The sequence below is a fragment of the Brassica napus genome, chromosome C7, assembly GCF_020379485.1.
Source record: "Brassica napus cultivar Da-Ae chromosome C7, Da-Ae, whole genome shotgun sequence".
Taxonomy (NCBI): Eukaryota; Viridiplantae; Streptophyta; class Magnoliopsida; order Brassicales; family Brassicaceae; genus Brassica; species Brassica napus.
The window spans coordinates 45,776,128-45,795,173 of record NC_063450.1 but is presented as its reverse complement, the minus strand read 5'-3'; the positions used below and the strand labels follow the sequence as shown (position 1 = coordinate 45,795,173).

Here is a 19,046-nt window from a genome sequence, read left to right as displayed (position 1 = left end):
ACTGCTATTTTCTCATGGCTAGCTAGATATGGTACTTTGCTAAAAAAAAAATGTTAACTGAGATTTAAAGCAAGAGTGTCAACACAGTTACAACTTGAAAACTGAGGGTCCAACAAAAAAAATTCACGCAAATATCTTTACTTTGAACCAAAGTTACAACTTGAAAACTGAGACCGTTATTGTAAGATAATGCTCAGGTTTCCTTTGAAGGGCCTTTCTTGGCTGCTTCTGCAGCAGCCTTCTCTGCTTCGATCTCGGCCACAATAGCATCGATTTCAGCTTCTTCTAGCTGCCTTAGAGTACCTTCCTCCCGTGTCATTAGAGCAACCTCAATGTTCTTTCCCCCACTCTCAACTACCTGCAAATTTGCAAAATGCTCATCAGCATCTTACAAAATTCGCTACTTGTGTTCTGTAAAATAAGCTCCTCAATAACATCATTATTCTCTAACTCAAATAGTAAAGTCTCCTACATTTTTTTACGACTTTAACATTCTCTAACATTGTCACCTTTTGTTATCTTTAACTTTAAAGCCAACTTCAAGAATGGATAATCATACCGGTGGTTCTTTCTAGGTGATAAGTTTAGTGAGAGGTCACCCGGCAATAAGTCAAAGGAAACCTACTTGGTCTGGTTTTAAAAAACGAAAGGATAAACTAACCTCAAGCAGAGCACGGATAGCAAGCTTCACAGTTTCTTGTCCCGACGTTTCTTTATAATTCTTCTCCAGAAACTCCCTGATCGAGTTTGAGTTTCTCCCGGTCGCATTAGCCTTCCAAGCAGAGAACGTACCAGATGGATCAGTCTGATAAAGCGAAGGTATACGAGTGTATGGATCAAAACCAACAATAAGAGTGGAAAGACCAAAAGGTCTCACACCCCCACTTTGAGTATACTTCTGCTGAAGCCCAGCAATGTACCGAGTGATGTACTCGACAGTCACAGGATCCTCCAACGTAAGCCTGTGGCTTTGACACTCGATCCTCGCCTTGTTTATCAGGACACGAGCATCTGCCTTGAGCCCAGCACAGGCCAACGCAACGTGGTTATCAAGACTCACAATCTTTCTTGCTGATCTATGAGAAACAAAGTAAATGCGAGTGAGAAGAAAACACCATAAAGGTGATAACTTTATTCGATTTCAACCCTAAATATTAAAACTTTGTACACAGATTCTCTTTCATAGAAGCGGAGCAAACGTTGAGTCTTTACACTCGTAAAACAAAAAGTAAAGCTTTTTAACAATGGATCAGCTCCGATTCTACGATCTAACACTCCCAAGTTGATACAAAACCCTAAAATCAAGTTCCAATTCAAATCGATTTTAAAAAATCGACCTAAATCAAGCTGACCCAGGTGTGCATCGGCAGAGATCGGGGGAGCTATACCTTGTATCCTGGAGCTTAGGAGTGGATTTCTTCTCGACGGCGAGGACTACAGTATCGGTGCCGCGGACTCCGACGGCGGCGTTACCCTTACGGACAGCTTCGAGGGCGTACTCTACCTGGAAAAGGTGGCCATCGGGGGAGAACACTGTGATTGCTCGATCATATCTCGCCATCTCTCACACTTTTCTTTCTTCTCTATTGAGTGTTGCTTCTTTCTCTCTTTCGTTTTATTCAAAATCAATTCCAACTTAGGCGACAAGCCAGATTTCCCCAGTTCGGTTTTTAATCCCCTGCGGACGAGTTCACGTTTACCGTCCTTCTAGCCAATGAGAAGGAACCATCAATGTGGATTTGTTTCTATTGTGGGCCTTAGATTAGCTACATTGGCCCAAATTCAATCAGAATAGGCCCTTTTCAAAATTTTCTGCCACATCGGTCATATAAAGACCATCAGCATTAAGGAAAATTCAATTGAATTTCTTGTTAATACATTTTAGGGTTTTTTGCAAAAGTAACTCAAAACTTGAAGTCAAACAGAAAACTAACCTTTTCTTTTGACTCCTTTTTTTTTTGAGATTTTAACCCCACACCTGCATTTTATGTACGAAAATGCCATTAACATTTTGTTTTTGTTTTTTTTCGAAAATGGCTTCTTTACTGTCTCAACCTCATCTTCTTCAAGTATTTACAATATTGTCACTGCAATGAATAGTGGCAACAACCTTGTACGAACTGTTTGGAGCTTTTAATGCCCTTTAATGCACGTAAATCTCTTTACACTCTCTCTGTTTCAATTGTTATGAACTAAAAACAACATTTCTTTCACTTTCTCTCTATATTCATCCAAAAAACTCAAGCTTTTGATTCAAAATATGGGCTATGGTTGACAGAGCCATATTTCTTTCGTTTTTACTTACGGTTGCTTTCGTTTGAGGTTCTGGGTGGTTGGAGAAGACCCTGTGTGCAAACGAAGTCATCTCACCTAGTTTAAGGTACGAATTTGAATTTTTTTTCAAGATCTGTTCGCGTAGAAGACTTACTAGTAAGTCATCTGTATGTAGAAGACTTACTGATGAGTCTTCTGGTCAAACGGACGACTTAAATTAAGTCGTCCAGCTTTGTTTGTTAAAAAAAACACTCCAGACGACTTATATATACGTCGTCTACGAGAAACGGGCTAGTTTTGCATTTGACCGAATCGTGTCAGATCTTTGACTATTTCTGGACGACTTATAATTCAGTCGTCTCTGGGAAAGTTAAAATTTTAATATTTTATGAAAACTTGACGACTTACGTGTAAGTCGTCCTAGGTTAGTTTTGTAATTGAAAAATAAAACTTCATAATTTAACTTTAACCAGACGACTTAATATAAAGTCGTCCCTCCAGAAGACTTAATTTAAAGTCGTCCGGGGAAAGCAAAGTCGTCCAGAATTTTTCCCAATTTTCTGGTCAAACCTTGCTTATCCCGGACGACCTTAAATTAAGTCGTTTAGCTGGACGACTTTCATCTAAGTCGTCTGGAGAAAGTTAAATTTCAAGTTTTATTTTTCAATTACAAAACTAACCTTAGGACGACTTACACGTAAGTCGTCAAGTTTTCATAAAATATTGAAATTTTAACTTTCCCAGAGACGACTGAATTATAAGTCGTCCAGAAATAGTCAAAGATCTGACACGATTCGGTCAAATGCAAAACTAGCCCGTTTCTCGTAGACGACTTATATATAAGTCGTCTGAAGTTTTTTTTTTAACAAACAAAGCCGGACGACTTAGAATTAAGTCGTCCCTTTTAATTTTCAATTGCAAAAGTGACCTCTTTAGACGACTTACCTTTAAGTCTTCTGGACGACTTAATGCTAAGTCGTCTGCGGCAATGTTTATTGAACTTCTTCATTTTCTCTATGTTTACTAATGTGTTTTATTTTGAATATTTGCAGATGATTTTTCAGTTACATGCAGTGTATGGAGAATGGTTGTTGAGAGATTTCCGTTGGGATTTTGTGGTTGATGATCTCAAAGGAGCAAGATTGTTTTTATTGAATGAAGATTCAACACATGCTGAACTTGTTGCAATGGCTCAAGAAGATTATAACCTGGACATGAGAACAGTGAGTGTGGAGATTAGCTACTCATTACCAGCAGAAATGATGATGGCTCCAGGCAGTCTTCCCATTCATGTTACAAGTGATAGACAAGTTCGAAACTTGCTGGAGATACTCAAAACCCATAGAGTATGTCTTTGTGTATCAAGCCGCAGCAAGGTCGAAACGGTTTCAGAGAAAAGGGATATTGATGAAGCTGGTGAATGGGAAAAAGATGTTGGTGATAATGATGAAGCTGGTGAATGGGAAGAAGATGTTGGTGGTGATGATGAAGATGTTGGTGATAATGAGTTTGTTGAAGATGAAAATCAAGATGGGGAGGAGGAAAATGGGGAGGAGGATGCTGATAATTCTATTGTTGGTGAAACGGATCAGAATGGTGGGGATTACAGTCTTTATGGAAAGGTTCCAGATGAGGACGAGGAAGATGATGATAATATTTGTTTTGAAGAAATCCAAAAGGCATATGCTAAGACAAATGCTATTGAAGGAGGAAAATCGAATGGTACCATCTATGTCAACCAGAGTTTTGTTAGCAAGGGTGCACTGCTTTCAGAGCTGCGGTTGGCAGCAGTGAGGGGTAAGTTTTCTTTCAGATTATACAAATCAACGAAAACTCTCGTTGTGGCAACATGTCCGGTTAGCTATTGTGGATGGAAGGTCAGAGCGAGTGTCAAACATGGGACAAACACGTTTTGGGTAACAAAGTATGTGGAAAAACATTTATGCTCAGCGGGAGACCGAATCGCTCAGCGGAGACACTGTACTCCGAAGTATGTAGGTAGTCTTTTCATTGATCGTGTTGGAATCATTGATGGGATAACTCCGCAGCATATCACTGATGCAATGAGGAACATGTTTGGCATGGCGCTTGATTACACCACTTCATACAGAGCACTGTTATATGCACAAAGATTGGTGAGAGGATCAGCAGAAGAAGGGTATTCGCGTCTGGCATCATATCTCGAGCAAATCTCCATTGCAAATCCTGATTCTATCACGGCGATAGAACTTGATTCTATGAAAAGATTTAAGTATCTATTTCTCTCTTTTGGAGCTTCTATCAAAGGTTTTAAGTATCAGAGAAGGGTCATTGTGGTGGATGGAACTCACCTAAGTGGAAAGTATGGAGGAACTATGTTAGTTGCAGCCGCACAAGATGGCAATTTTCAGATATTCCCATTGGCTTTTGGGATCGTGGATGAGGAAGATATACCTTCTTGGGAATGGTTTTTCACAAAATTGGCTAGTTGTATATCTCATGACAAGCCTCTGGTGATAGTCTCCGACCGGCACAAGGCCATTAAAAGTGCGTGTGATAAGGTGTTTCCTTGGGCAACCCGAGGAATATGTTATTATCACCTTCAAGATAACATTGTCAAAAAGTTTAAAGGGAAACATCTCATGTACTTGGTGAAAGGGGCTGCTTATGCTCACACGGTTTACGATTTTGACCGGTACATGGCTGAGATACGGAGTGCAAACCCGGAACTTGCAACGTATTTGGAGAAAGCCGACGTCAGGCTATGGTCAAGGGTTTATTGTAAGGGGAACAGGTTCAACATAAAAACAAGCAACATTGCTGAATCTATTAATTCCGCACTGAAGCGAGCAAGAGGATTTCCGATTACGTTCCTGCTGGAGTTCATAAGGCAGAAGTTAGGAAAATGGTATTGGAAAAGGAGACAAGATGCTTTGAGTCTCACAACTGAACATAGCCGGGCTGTTGAATACTTGCTTGCTGTTCGAGAAGAGATAGCGGGTATGATGACGGTCGAACCAATTGATGGATGGCATTTCTTTGTCAAAGGTGGCAAAATGGACTGTGTGGTTGATTTGGAACATGCAAAGTGTGATTGTGGTGTCTATGGAGTGGAGAAAATACCTTGCTCTCATGCTATAGCTGCTGGAATACATGCTGGTTTGCATATCTCCACACTTGTATGTCCACTGTACTCAAAGAATTATCTGTATGCAGGATACTCAGAGAATATATATCCTATCGTGTCACAACATATTGAGGAACGAGAATGCTTTCCTCCAGAACTAAAGCGTGGTCGGGGGAGACCGAAGAAATCAAGATGGCAATCTTGGTTGGAGCTATCTAGGATGAGAGGACACAAACCCAGGAAGAAACACAGGGCACGGAGATGCTCAAACTGCAAGGAAACTGGCCATACGAAACCACAATGTACACAACCAGTTGACTAGTTGTCCAGACGACCTAAATTTAAGTCGTCCCGTCTTGATTACCCGTCCAGACGACTAAATATTTAGTCGTCCAGTGTATTTTATTTTTAGACGACCTTCTACTAAGTCGTCCAGTGTATTTTATTTTTAGACGACCTTCTACTATCCCTTCAAGTGTATTTTATTTTTAGACGACCTTCTACTAAGTCGTCCAGTGTATTTTATTTTTAGACGACCTTCTACTATCCCTTCAAGTGTATTTTATTTTTAGACTACCTTCTACTATCCCTTCAAGTCGTCCAAACCTTCTAGACGACTTATTTGTAAGTCGTCCAGTTGGAAAACCTTCCAGACGACTTATAATAAGTCGTCCAAACCTTCTAGACGACTTATTTGTAAGTCGTCCAGTTGGAAAACCTTCCAGACGACTTATTTGTAAGTCGTCCAGTTGGAAAACCTTCCAGACGACTTATTTCTTCCAGACAACTTATATCATGTTCAAATACAAAAATCATGTTAAAAAATCATGTTCAAATACAAAAATCATGTTCAAAAATCATGTTCAAATACAAAAATCATGTTAAAAAATCATGTTCAAATACAAAAATCATGTTAAAAAATCATGTTCAAATACAAATCTAATCATACATGCCCACGAACTTATCACCATCCACATTTTCTTTCAGATGCTGATCAACAAGCTCCTTCCATATATCCACCGCCATATTATCCCTCATTTTCTTCGCGTTGCACCTAGCAAAGTCTTTAGGGTCAAAGGAGCCCCCGAGCGCATGACATTCAATGTACTTTACAGTGTACACGCCACAATCACCATTGTTGGCCGTGGGTACACCTTTCAGCGGTCTCTCATATGTGTATGGCTCCAACCCGTATTTGACCCGCATTTCGTCGGTGGCTGCGCACTCAACAAGCAGATAAGGGACCATCTGGAGAAAAGGCTCCATTATCGCATCCCATGCGTCTGGTACACTAGATGAAGGTATGCTGTCCCAGACGACTATGTGCCTCTTAGGGATCGATATCCAAATAGCAACCCAATGCTTGTCGTCCAAGTTCACTGGCGCATAGATATCATCAATGTCCTCCCCCCACTTCTTGTTTGATTGGCAAAATGAAGGTATTGATCCGTCATAAAAATACGACGCCCCACCAGGTAGAACTCTTCCTAAACCTTTGTGATCAGGTTCCGATGTTTTGAAGAGCTGATACTGCTCTCTCCAAGACTGAGAAAAGTTGTGATCCAGGAAGCACATTCGCTCGCTCCTGAAAGCTTGTGGGTTCTCCTGATACCTCTGCCTTAGCACATTAATCCAAGCATCTATATGCTGCATATTAAATATAACAAGTTAGAAGTTACCAGACGAAGACGACTTAATTATAAGTCGTCTACGTGGTCGTCCAAGTAGACGACTTTCCAGACGATTTATCTTTAAGTCGTCTGGAAAGTAGTCTACTTGGACGACTTTGTAGACGACTTAAATCGTGTGCAGAAGACTTACGCAGTCTTCCAGCCATCCTCTGGCTGTCCGGAGGAAGTGGTACCACCTTGTTGGTGATGTACGTGGTTTGTCCTCGATCTTAGTTAAATAATGACTGCAAACAAAAAAGCAATCAGTTTTGGACGACTAAATCAAGCTATTATGGGTAAAGCAATCACTTACGGATCAGTTTTCAACCAATCAGCGAGTTCCTTCAACTTTTCTTTGTTTACTGGCGGAAATGGATTATAGGCTGCCACTTTATCTTTTTTTTTCTCTGCCATATAAGGAGATCTCACAGTAGGAGCAGGTTTCTTCGCTCGTTTACTCTTTGCACGCTTGTCCAATACAACCAGGCTCGGTTGTGAAACTGGATCGCTTGGCTCGGTGGAAGCGAGGCTCGGTTGTTGATCTGTGGAAGCGAGGCTCGGTTGGTGATCGGTGGAAGTGACAGCAACAATCTCTTTGGAGGTGACACCATCTGCTTTATTTACCGAGTTCGCCTCGGTTGCTGTATCCTCCGGCAACCATCTCTGCAATAAAAGTTGCACACAAGTTAACCCTGGACGACTTAAATAAAAGTTGTCTGGACGACTAGTTGACCCTGGACGACTTAAATAAAAGTTGTCTGGACGACTAGTTGACCCTGGACGACTTAAAATTAAGTCTTCCGTGGTCAACTAGTCGTCCAGACAACTTACGTTTAAGTCGTCCAGGGTCAACTAGTCGTCCAGACAACTTTTACAGTCGTCTGGACAACTAGTTAACCCTGGATTTGATACTAACATATTTGATTTGAGGAGGCTGTTTCTTTTGAGGAGGAGGCTGTTTCTTTTGAAGAGGAGGAGGCTGCTGCTGTTTCTTTTGAGGAGGAGGAGGCTGCTGTTTGGTTTGATGAGGAGGAGGCTGGTTACTAACCACGGTTTCATTGGCATGAGGGGTAGCCTGTTTGTTTCTACCCCCGGTTTCTTTGGCAAGAGGGGTAGGCTGTTTATCTTGAGGGGTAGCCTGATTGGTTAGAGGTGGAGGGGTAGCCTGATTGGTGACACCAACCTTCTTCTCCACAGCTTCCAATCTATCAGACAACTTCCTAAACTCCCTCATGCACTTATTAAACCCTTTTTTCATAGCCTCAGCTACGCCCTTGAACATAATTTCCAACTCCTCTCTGGTCACCCCTCTAGCCTCTTCTCTAGCCTCTTCTCTAGCCTCTTCAGGAGCCTCTTTACGAGCTTTCTTCCGAGGTCTTGGATTGTCTTCCTCCTCCTCCTCCTCCTCCAACACAACCATCTCTTTGGCCTTCTTCGATGGAGTCACAACCTTAGGTTTTGTATTGACCTTAGTACCAGTGACTTCCCAGCAATCCATGGTCCACTTCCACGGTCTCCGCTCATACATGACTTTAATGATGTTCTCCGCGGGCAGGTCCTCAACCTCAGAGTCCCATTTTGGCCACATTTCACTAATGTCCTTCTCAACAAAGTTGATCACGCGGGTCTGCAGTAAATAGAAGAATCGAGTTAGATATTTGAAAAAAAATACTAAATAGACGACTTAATTATAAGTCGTCTACTAAGTCGTCCAGCTGGAAGACCTTCCAGACGACTTATAATAAGTCGTCTAATAAGTCGTCCAGATGGAAGACTTTCCAGACGACTTAATTAAGTCGTCCGATAAGTCGTCCAGCTGGGAAGACTTTCCAGACGCCTTATTATAAGTCGTCTAATAAGTCGTCCAGATGGAAGACCTTCCAGACGACTTATAATAAGTCGTCTAATAAGTCGTCCAGATGGAAGACTTTCCAGACGACTTATAATAAGTCGTCTAATAAGTCGTCCAGCTGGGAAGACTTTCCAGACGACTTATTATAAGTCGTCCGATAAGTCGTCAAGCTGGACGACCTTCCAGACGACTTATAATAAGTCGTCTGCGCAGTCTTTTGGATTGAAGTAAATACCTGACTCAAGATAGCAGCTTTCATTGATCTGCGGCCTCTGCTGCCCTCGTAAGCCAGTATCGGTGGAGACGGACTGTCTGCTCTGGGACCACCAATACTAGCACCCAATTCCGGCATAGCTGTGTACGTCCAGACTTGAAGAACTTGTATAAACCCATCCACGGTGTAACAGCCAGCAATTTCTTTGTTCCACAAAGAGTCCATCAGCACCTTAAACGCGACTCTCCCCCATGGATAATTCTCAAACCGTTCTAAATCCATCACTAGCCTTGCCAGAGTAGATCGTGTAGCGGTTGAAAACTTTCTCCCTTCAATGAATCCAGTGAAGATGGAGAGGTACGCGAGCCGCTTGCGATCTTCCCTGGACCAATCCCCGCATCTCTTCAGTGCTGCTATTATCTGATCAGTAGTTGGCCCAGCTTCCAGATGAACTCCCAGCATCCCCCAGAAAGAAACCATCTCTGGGGTAACGTCACATTTTGGTGTCTCAAGGTCCTCGATGTACTCGCAGTTTAGACCAGTGAGGTTTTCAAACTCTAACAGTGAAAACCTCAAAGGTTCTGGACCAACGAGAGACCACATCTCATACTTCTTCTTAATGTCCAGCTTGAAACTGAGCATGTAGTGAACCAGCCTTGAAGCCCAACCAAATCCCTGCTCCTTGAACTTGATGAAAACTCCCAAACTCGACTCCTTGAGCTCTTCAAATTCGTCATCAGTAAGAGCTTTCCTAAGAGCAGTATGCAACTTGCTGTTATCCGTATGATACGAAATGCTATTGTGGGCTTCTGGCTCTTCCCCTGATGTGTATAACCTACGGGGGAGTTCTGGAATATCCATCCTTTTTGTCTGCAAAATAATCAAAGACAACAATATAAGTCCAGACGACTTAGTAGACGACTTAAATTTAAGTCGTCTGGAAAGTCTTCCAAATGGACGACTTATATTTAAGTCATCTACTAAGTCGTCCAGTTGGAAGACTTTCCAGACGACTTAAATTACTTACAAGTCTTCCAGTCGCAGAAGGAGTTGGAGTACTCGTCATTGCGGTTATTGATCTGAAAAAATAAACGTGAAACGGTGAGAATGAGTAAATTGATAGAGACAACGTTTTATGTTCATCTTTTCCTCGAGATTGATGACTTAGCGGCGTTAGGGTTTACAGAGAAACGGCGCTAAGGTTTACAGAGAAGAAGCGGCGGCGCTAGGGTTTAGAAGAAGCGGCGGCGCTAGTGTTTAGAGGAAGCGGCGGTGAGAACGTTGGTGACCACGGTGGCGAGGGCGACGGTTTGTTCAGAAATAGTGGAAGCGGCGGCGCTAGGGTTTAGAGGAATCGGCGGCGCTAGGGTTTAGAGGAATCGGCGGCGCTAGGGTTAGAAGAAGCTGCGGCGACAACGGTGAGAATGAAGTGAGATAGATAGCTGACGTTGAGAACGATGGTTTGTTCGGAAATCGTGGGAATTCGAAATCGCCTTTGAGAGAGAACTGTTAGGGTTTCTGAATTTCGTGAAAAATGAAACAAAAAAAAAAAATCACCTTATATATTGGGTAAATAATCCGGTTAGCTTTAAAAGTACATTGGTAAACTTTAAGGTTTGGTCCGGTTTAGACGACTTATTCTGGCTGATAATGTACAACAGACGACTTAATATTTAGTCGTCTGTTTTCAGACGACAAAATATTAAGTCGTCCTAGACCCTAAAATGAACCCCTAAACTAAAATGACTAGATTAACTAACTAACCACGTTATAAAATCAAATTATACTTAAATAGTGTTTACTATACATAGAAATGAACACGCATAAGTAATTTTAAAAATTTTCAAAAACGGTTTTAATGCTTTCCAAAATCTAACCCTAAGAACACATACAATACTACAACATATGTTGATGAAACATAAACTAAAGAATATCATGACTCACTACTTTCACTCATCTATGCTGAAAACAATTGAAATTTGTTATATCTTAATTTATACCTCCTAAGACATATGTTAATTACATAATTCCCATTTTTCACTTATCAAAATATTTTTTACAAAATTTTTAAATTATGTTTAAGACTAACTGTCCAGACGACTTTCAGTTAAGTCGTCTGGACGACTTATTTTCAAGTCGTCTAAACAGACGACTTGCGAGGGGTAGAAACGTAAAAAAAATTCCGTTTTTTTGTTTGGTCACAAGGGGATAGTTGTAATTTCAATAGCCTTTTAAGTTACTTTTGCCTTTGACCCAAGTTGGGGTATTGTTTTGGTTTGACTCCAAGTTTTGAGTCACACTTGGCAATTCTCCCTACATTTTAATATTTAAAATTCTAAACTGATGAAAAAAGTGTAAAAATAGTATTTGTAACACATGTTTGAATCTAAAACTATTCTCATGCCTCTAATTCCTGTTATTTTTCTATTTTGTATTTGAGAAACGTCGGTGAAAAACTAAGATGTTGATTGTTGGTTTTTGTTTTTTAAAAACTACTTTGTTTACCAATCAAGATTTTGCTAAAAATGATTTCCTAAAAACTAGGAAAACTAGCTTTTCAAATAACTATCTAATTCTACAAAAAAAAAAAAACCAAAATCTGTGTTTTTCGGATTTTGTCAAGTTCTACGATGATTTTTTTATTTATCATTTTCTTTTTAATGGCTTTTTTTAATATTATTTTTTGTAATTAGTCCTTCTTTTCATATTTATCTTATGTTTATGCATTTTTCCCACTCTCATACGTTCACTTCACCATCACATTATCAAATAATTTTTTTATACTTTATTAATATAAAAATAAGTGATTTTACATAAACATAACCATAGAAATATATGTTTAAAAATTATCATAGAAAAAAAATCATCAAATGTATGATATTAATTTTTATTTATAATCCTTAACTACTTGTATAATAGCATTTGAGTCAAATATGAAAGGCATTCGAGATCAAATTAATGTATATTTATATGGAACTTACAATATTTTTATTCTGTATTTAAATTTTGTTTTAAAATCATTTTCGTAAATAAATTTATGTGTATTTTGAAGACAATGTTATTTTATTATTTTCAGAATAATATTTTACTATTAATAATATTTTTATTTTATTATATTTAAAAGTAGAAACCAGAAACTAAAAACTAGAATCTAAAACAACCATTCATGTTTTTCAAAAAACCAAAATCTACTGCAAAATCAAAAATCAAAAATCAAAAATTAAAATCCAAAAACCAAAAACCAAAATCCAAAACTCAAAAACTAGAATCTAAAAACTAGGAAAACAATCATCACTTAAGTTAATTTATTTGAATATTTTGCTTATTTGCTTCATAAAAATGACAAGTGTTTTACTCGAACATATAAGAAATTACAGCTGTAACTGGATGTTAATAAAATGAATAAATAGAATTAAAGGAATGATAATTAGTGGAATCCAACGGAATGAAATTAGTATTCATTTGTTCTAAAACTATTTTTACGTGGAATGATTTTTCAAAAGAATGTTGATGTTTTTTTGGAATTGAAAGGAATAATATGGAATGAGATGAAATACTCATTCTTTTTTTTCATTGCAACTGGTGAATATTTTGTGGAATGAAAAAGAATTAAGCATTCAGGAAGTTTCTATTCCAAAAAAATGCATTCCAGTTGCACCCTACAAGTTATGATCTAGCTTGAGATACCCATATTTGCAATGAGGTTCTTCTCACTAAACGGGGACCAACAAAAGGATTCTAATTATGCGATGATTTGGTCAAGAGGCTTCGCAGCCTCCTTGTTTCTCTTTAGTCAGCTTCTTGAGGCGAGCCAGCTCGAGATCTCTACCCATCTTTCTCTTGTACATCTCCGCAAACGCAATCGGCTCCTCCAGTATTGGCTTCTCTCCTTCTTTCACTTTAAGCGGATACACGGTTGCTTCCGGAGCCGGATTCTGGAACGTGGCTATAGAAAATCTGCTCGAGTTGGAGTTCACCACCGCCTGGTGGTCAGCGTTCTTGAACCTCCCGTTGCTCAGATACTTCAAGACACATGCAATATTTGACCAAATAAAAATCACAAACGGAGAAAATAATTAAAAGCAGAGTATAAGAGAGGTTAGAAAAGTACTAACGTGACCATGGTCGCCAAGATTGACGACAAAAGCTCCTTCAACAGGCTGAACCGTAATCCACGTCTTCCCATCGTCTCGGGTGGCTTGTAAACCACCGACTTGGTCTTGAAGCAGCAAAGTGATGGTTCCAGGGTCAGTGTGACGCTTGAGTCCGAGTGTGAGATCAGGCTGAGGGCATTTGGGGTAATAGTTAACGACTATTTTCTGGTCCATATCGACGCATGCATTAGTAAGTGCTTCTTTCTCAATCCCCATAGCTTCAGACAAAATCTCAAGAAGCTTACAAGCCAACTCCATCAGCTTCTCGCTGTACTCCTCAGTCACTTTCACCCACCCTTCCGGCTTACCCGGCCACCGTGAGTAGTCTCGGTTTCTCACCGGGTACGAGAAATACGTCACGATCTCTCTCCAATCTTGAACAACCTCTCCCTACATATGTAATGATTATTTCGTATTTAACTACAACAACATAACCAACAAACACATGCATGGGTCTAACGTCGAGTAATTATTGGGGTTTGAGATAAGAAATTAAAATACAAAAATAAGTCGAAAATTGTTAGGATCCGACATTCGTAAGAAGGAGACTTTAAGTTGGCATCTAATGAATTAAGCGACATACCTTTTATAAAACTATTTAAGAGAACTTACTAAAACATTATGGTGGATTTACCTGGAGATGACTTGAGACGATGAATCCTCCTTTTTTACCACCGGACATGTCGAACTTAATTTTATCCTCAGGTGGCAAAGAGAAGAAGTCGCTAGCGAGACGAGTCATATCAGCCACCAATTTAGTATCGACGCCATGGTCGACGACCTGGAAAACTCCCCAGTTCTCACAAGCCTCAACGATCTGACGACATATATCTCCTCTTTTCCCACCAACATGGTCGATTCCCGCGAGAGATATCACGGGGATTTCGTTGCTGAACTCATTGTAGGCAACCTTGGGACGTTCGTCCTCGTCCCGGACGAACTTGGAGTTGAGCTTAGACTCTCCCGCAAGCTCAGTTAGAGTTGCTGGAGCCATTTATATTCTGAAGAGTGTTAAATTACAAAAGGCAAAAAGATTGAACAAACGAGAAAAGAGAGAAAATGTGTAATGAATATATAATACACAACAAGAAAAACTTGTTATTACTATCAAATCTTTTGTAACTATGGCTAAAATTTTGTAATTATTTGGCAGTAGCTATATTTAGTTACAAAATACTTTTCAAATTGTGGATTTGTGAATATCATCCAAAGGATGTTTGTGGTTAATGACCACAAGTCAAATCATAATTGTTTCTATGTCTAGCGACGAGCTTATTATCGCCACAGCTTTGTAGCTATTTTAAGTTTGTGGCTTTTTAAACTTCGGCTAAAAACCCCTAAGGATATCATTCATCACTGTTTTTTTTTTTTTTTTGAGAAACAGTCAGTGATGAATGATTTGGTTACATGATTCATCACTGACTATTGGTGCAAGTATTTTTACTTTGGATCAAGCTTTCAAGTGTTTGGAATTTAAAGTTTTGTAGCTATTTAATATTATGTAGTATTTATAATTTTAGTTTTTAAAATTTTAGTTTTTATCAATTTTAGATTTTTAAACCTGGTTAGTTTATGACCAAGAAGATTGGTAACTAATTTGTAGATGTAAACAATTTTTCGAAGAGAAAGAGAGGTAGCTGAGAAAACTTTTCAAAGCTTGTGATGACTGACAAAGGAAGCGGTCGTTTGCTACCTACCCATTAGAGCATTTCTAACACAACAATATTTTGGTGTGAAAGTTACATCATGTTAGTGTAATTTTAGCATTAATATTTTTTTTCTTCTTCAATCCCAACACCAAATTTTATAAGGTGAAAGGTCGTTGTCGCAATGAGGATTTTGATTATTCGGTAGTAGCAATACTAACAGAAAATATGAAAACGGAAGGACGTTCCAACGAACCTCTCTACTTGTATTTACCCCAAGTTATATTTTGTGTGAAGTAAACGCAAAGACATTCTCATCTACATTCTGTTGCTGATATCTTTTTTTTTAAATGCACCATGAAAAAGTTAACAACTTACCAATCATATTTGTCATTTACTGGAATTTCGACTCGTTATTGAAAATTAAATGACTATAACAAGAATGAACCATTACATAATCTAATCATAGCATGGTCTATTATACTAACCTATTCACCATCCGATTTAGCAAACAACAACCATTGGTTGCAATCTTATTTGAGAGAGCGTGATGCTTCTTTCTTTATAAAAAGGTTTATATTGCATGGTCACATGGACCACAAACTCATACAACTAAAGCAGCAAAACAACCCTTAATTAGCTGCATTCTTGCAATGGTTCACGCCGAGATCGACACTGGAGCTCCTTTCCGATCTGTTAAAGAGGCTGTCACTCTGTTTGGCGAAAGGATTCTTCTCGGTGATAATTACATCAACAAGTCCCAAGAGGTAACAATAATTAAATGCATACATGTTTTGCATATAAAAATTATGTGTCTATATATCAATTATTAACATTGTTGCAATTATATTCGACCGTGTGGTTAGAGAAACAATGTAGATAACGGAGTTAGAAGCAAAAGCATAGAAGCTGAGCTGGATGAAGTAAAGGAGAATCTAAAGAAAGCAGAAGAAAAGAACAAGGTTTTGTCTCAGCTACTCGAAACTCTGACACAAGAGCTTGAAACGACTAAGGAAAAGCTAAGCCACTCGCTCAGAAAATACCCTGAACACCCTCAAGTTGAAGATGACCTCAAATTCATAGAGCAATCAACGGTTATTGAACCGGATAACATAACCGATATCAAGATGAATCGGTTTGATGAAAATGAAGTATATGATGAGGATCGTTTGGAGAGGAGGCGTTCGGTGAAGTTTGCGAATCCACCATTGTTAACGAAATTCATTGAGAGCAAAGAGGAGAAGAAGAAGAAGAACCAAGTTATGGTGAAGAAGCAGACAAAGAAGATGAAGCCATTGGCTGCTTGGTTCTTTGCAAGAAAATCGGTCTAGTTAACCACTTTTAGCAACCCTTGTCTCGCGTTTATATGCCTTACATATTCTGAAATAATAACCCCAAAAATGATACTACTTCTTATTTTGGGGATTCATTCAACTTAAATTTGTAACAGTTTTCTTGTCGATATGCATGTAAGTAACTACATAGACAAACTGGATCATGTCAAATGTTTAAAGGGAGTTTAGCATCCGAAATATGAATAATAATCACATCACATGGTTCATGTGTTTGATATTCTAGTGATCATACCACCCTCATTTGAAATCATCTTCAAGACCAGGTCGAAGAAACTTTAGCATTTCTTCCATTTCATTCGTCGAAATCATTAGAACTTTCTGGAAGAAAGGCCCTGCGTTCTACTCTTGAGGAAAGTTGCTTAAAAGTTATCCTCTGGATTTGTTATGGGCTGTTTGCCTGTTTCAACGAACGTCTCAAAACTTCTCATTGACAACCAGAACGCAGAACTTCTTATAAGATAATCGAAAGAACTTATTTTGACAACCAGAATTTTTTGTTGGGTCTGCCTAGTACTACATTTATTTTATCAAACTTCTTGAAAAAAATAAAAAATGCCAAAATGCATTTGAAAATATAAATATAAGTAATCTACATTTTATAAATTTTGATAAAATTTATATTAATTCAAAATAGAGTATAATTAGTTTTAACAATTTTAGTAATTTAGCACTTTAATTAGTATTTTTAAAACCGGACCGGAAACTAAACCGGATAATTTTTGGGTCACGGTTCAATATGGTTCGACCAGATCAAATTTGGTTCAATAATATGGTTTAATATATTTTTAGTGTATAAATTTAAAAGTAATGTTAGTAAATATGATATATATATATATATATAAATGAATTTAAAACATAAACATTATAAATATAAAATTATTTTATATTTATATGGATGGTTTATAGATTTTTGATTGTTTAACGGTTTTTATCAATTTAATAACTCTGTGATCTAATTTGGTGGCTACGTAACTGGTTCATGGTCGAACCAATTATTAAGATCCAATCAGGCCACGTAACACCGCGGAATCCGGTTAAACAAACCCGGTTTTAAAAACACCGACTTTAACTTTATCCAAAAACATTTAACTGGGTTTGCAACTAAAACTACGCTACACAAGGCCCATTATGAAAGTCCATTAATAACTAGGGTTTCTAGGAGGGACGCTACTATAAATAAACATAGTTGCTTCCAATACCTCAATAGCTTGCACAGAGGGCAACAAGAAGAAGAGAGGCAGCTTCGTCGAGATGGGTCGTGTGATTAGGGCTCAACGTAAGGGTGCCGCTGGTTCCGTCTTCAAGTCACACACTCACCACCGCAAGGGTCCGGCTAAGTTCCGTAGCCTCGATTACAGTGAGAGAAATGGGTACCTCAAGGGTGTTGTGACTGAGATCATCCACGATCCAGGACGTGGTGCTCCGTTAGCTCGCGTCGATTTCCGTCATCCTTTCCGCTACAAGAAGCAGAAGGAGCTGTTTGTTGCTGCAGAAGGTATGTACACCGGACAGCTCCTCTACTGTGGTAAGAAGGCGACTCTCGTTGTAGGTAACGTGCTTCCCCTTAGATCGATTCCCGAGGGAGCTGTTGTCTGCAACGTTGAGCTTCATGTCGGTGACCGTGGAGCCATGGCTAGAGCTTCCGGTGATTACGCCATCGTGATTTCTCACAATCCTGACAACGACACCACTAGGTAATATCATATTCATACTTGTCTTGTCTCTAAACCTTAATTATTCTGTTGGAACATTATCTTATAATGTAACTTGTGTGACGCGCTAAACGAACTAATGATGTGAATTAATTCTTGAAAGAGTTTCTGTTTCATATAGTTATTAATAACTAATACTATTTGTCATTTAAAGGGTTAAACTTCCTTCTGGGGCGAAGAAGATTGTGCAAAGTGGATGCAGAGCGATGATTGGGCAAGTTGCTGGTGGAGGCAGAACAGAGAAGCCACTTCTCAAGGCAGGTAGGGCATACCACAAGTACCGGGTGAAGAGAAACTGCTGGCCTATAGTTCGTGGTGTGTCTATGAACCCAGTCGAGCATCCTCACGGAGGAGGAAACCACCAGCACATTGGTCATGCTAGTACGGTCAATCGTTATAAATCAGCTGGTGCGAAGGTTGGTCAAATTGCTGCGAGAAGAACGGGTCGTCGCAGAGGTGCTGCTGCCGTTGCAGCAGCCAAGGCAGTTTAGACTTAATTGTGGCACAAGCTTCTCTGTTTTCTTTGGATTTTTTGCTGATTTTATTATTAAACCTTAAGAGTTTGCCGTTTTTCGTTTATTTTAATTTTTGTTGGTGTTTAAAGCTTATTATGCTTTTTGTATTGGATTTACCCTTAGGGGATACATTTATGATTTATATACTATTTTATTTTGGCAGACCAATTATTTAGATTTTCATTGATATATATATTGAATATGGAAGATATGTATTATTCACAAGACCAATGGTCTATATTTATACAAAGAGATTATTAGGTACAAAGATGGAAGGAATATATACGAGACTTGATTAGATGAATCAAGCCCAGGGCCGGTCCTGGGCCAAGCCCAATGAAACATTCGCCTTGGGCCTCCAAAATTTTTGAAAATTTTTATATGTAAATAGGCTTCCAATTTGTAAAAAAAAAGTTTTTAGGCCCCCAAAATTTTAAACTCTTTACTAAATGGTCTTGGGCCTCAAAATTCTCAGGGCCGGCCCTGATCAAGCCGTTAGTGATATCAATCACAATGATATAATTAAGATTTCTATATCTTATAAAGTA

At 38.9% G+C, this 19,046-nt stretch overlaps 4 protein-coding genes across 4 annotated transcripts; 2 read left to right on the top strand and 2 right to left on the bottom strand.

The window, feature by feature from the left end:
• Positions 1-40: 40 nt before the first annotated feature.
• Positions 41-1,693, bottom strand: LOC106440108 (proteasome subunit alpha type-7-A). The gene is made up of 3 exons (XM_013881698.3): positions 1,389-1,693; positions 662-1,076; positions 41-358 (listed from the first exon to the last, which is right to left on the bottom strand). The coding sequence occupies exons 1-3, from the start codon at positions 1,559-1,561 to the stop codon at positions 194-196; spliced, it is 753 nt and encodes a 250-aa protein (XP_013737152.1). The 5' UTR covers positions 1,562-1,693; the 3' UTR covers positions 41-193.
• A 10,651-nt stretch (positions 1,694-12,344) lies between these two features.
• Positions 12,345-14,449, bottom strand: LOC106444347 (naringenin,2-oxoglutarate 3-dioxygenase-like). The gene is made up of 3 exons (XM_022705420.2): positions 13,905-14,449; positions 13,232-13,660; positions 12,345-13,138 (listed from the first exon to the last, which is right to left on the bottom strand). Exons 1-3 carry the CDS (start codon positions 14,262-14,264, stop codon positions 12,875-12,877), a joined length of 1,053 nt encoding a protein of 350 aa, XP_022561141.1. The 5' UTR covers positions 14,265-14,449; the 3' UTR covers positions 12,345-12,874.
• Positions 14,450-15,417: 968 nt separating this feature from the next.
• LOC106444348 (WEB family protein At3g51220) lies at positions 15,418-16,493 on the top strand. The gene is made up of 2 exons (XM_013885835.3): positions 15,418-15,683; positions 15,783-16,493. Exons 1-2 carry the CDS (start codon positions 15,570-15,572, stop codon positions 16,245-16,247), a joined length of 579 nt encoding a protein of 192 aa, XP_013741289.1. The 5' UTR covers positions 15,418-15,569; the 3' UTR covers positions 16,248-16,493.
• A 974-nt stretch (positions 16,494-17,467) lies between these two features.
• On the top strand, positions 17,468-18,660 carry LOC106444349 (60S ribosomal protein L8-2). Its single transcript, XM_013885836.3, has 2 exons — positions 17,468-17,965; positions 18,138-18,660. Exons 1-2 carry the CDS (start codon positions 17,523-17,525, stop codon positions 18,472-18,474), a joined length of 780 nt encoding a protein of 259 aa, XP_013741290.1. The 5' UTR covers positions 17,468-17,522; the 3' UTR covers positions 18,475-18,660.
• The last annotated feature ends 386 nt before the right edge of the window (positions 18,661-19,046 follow it).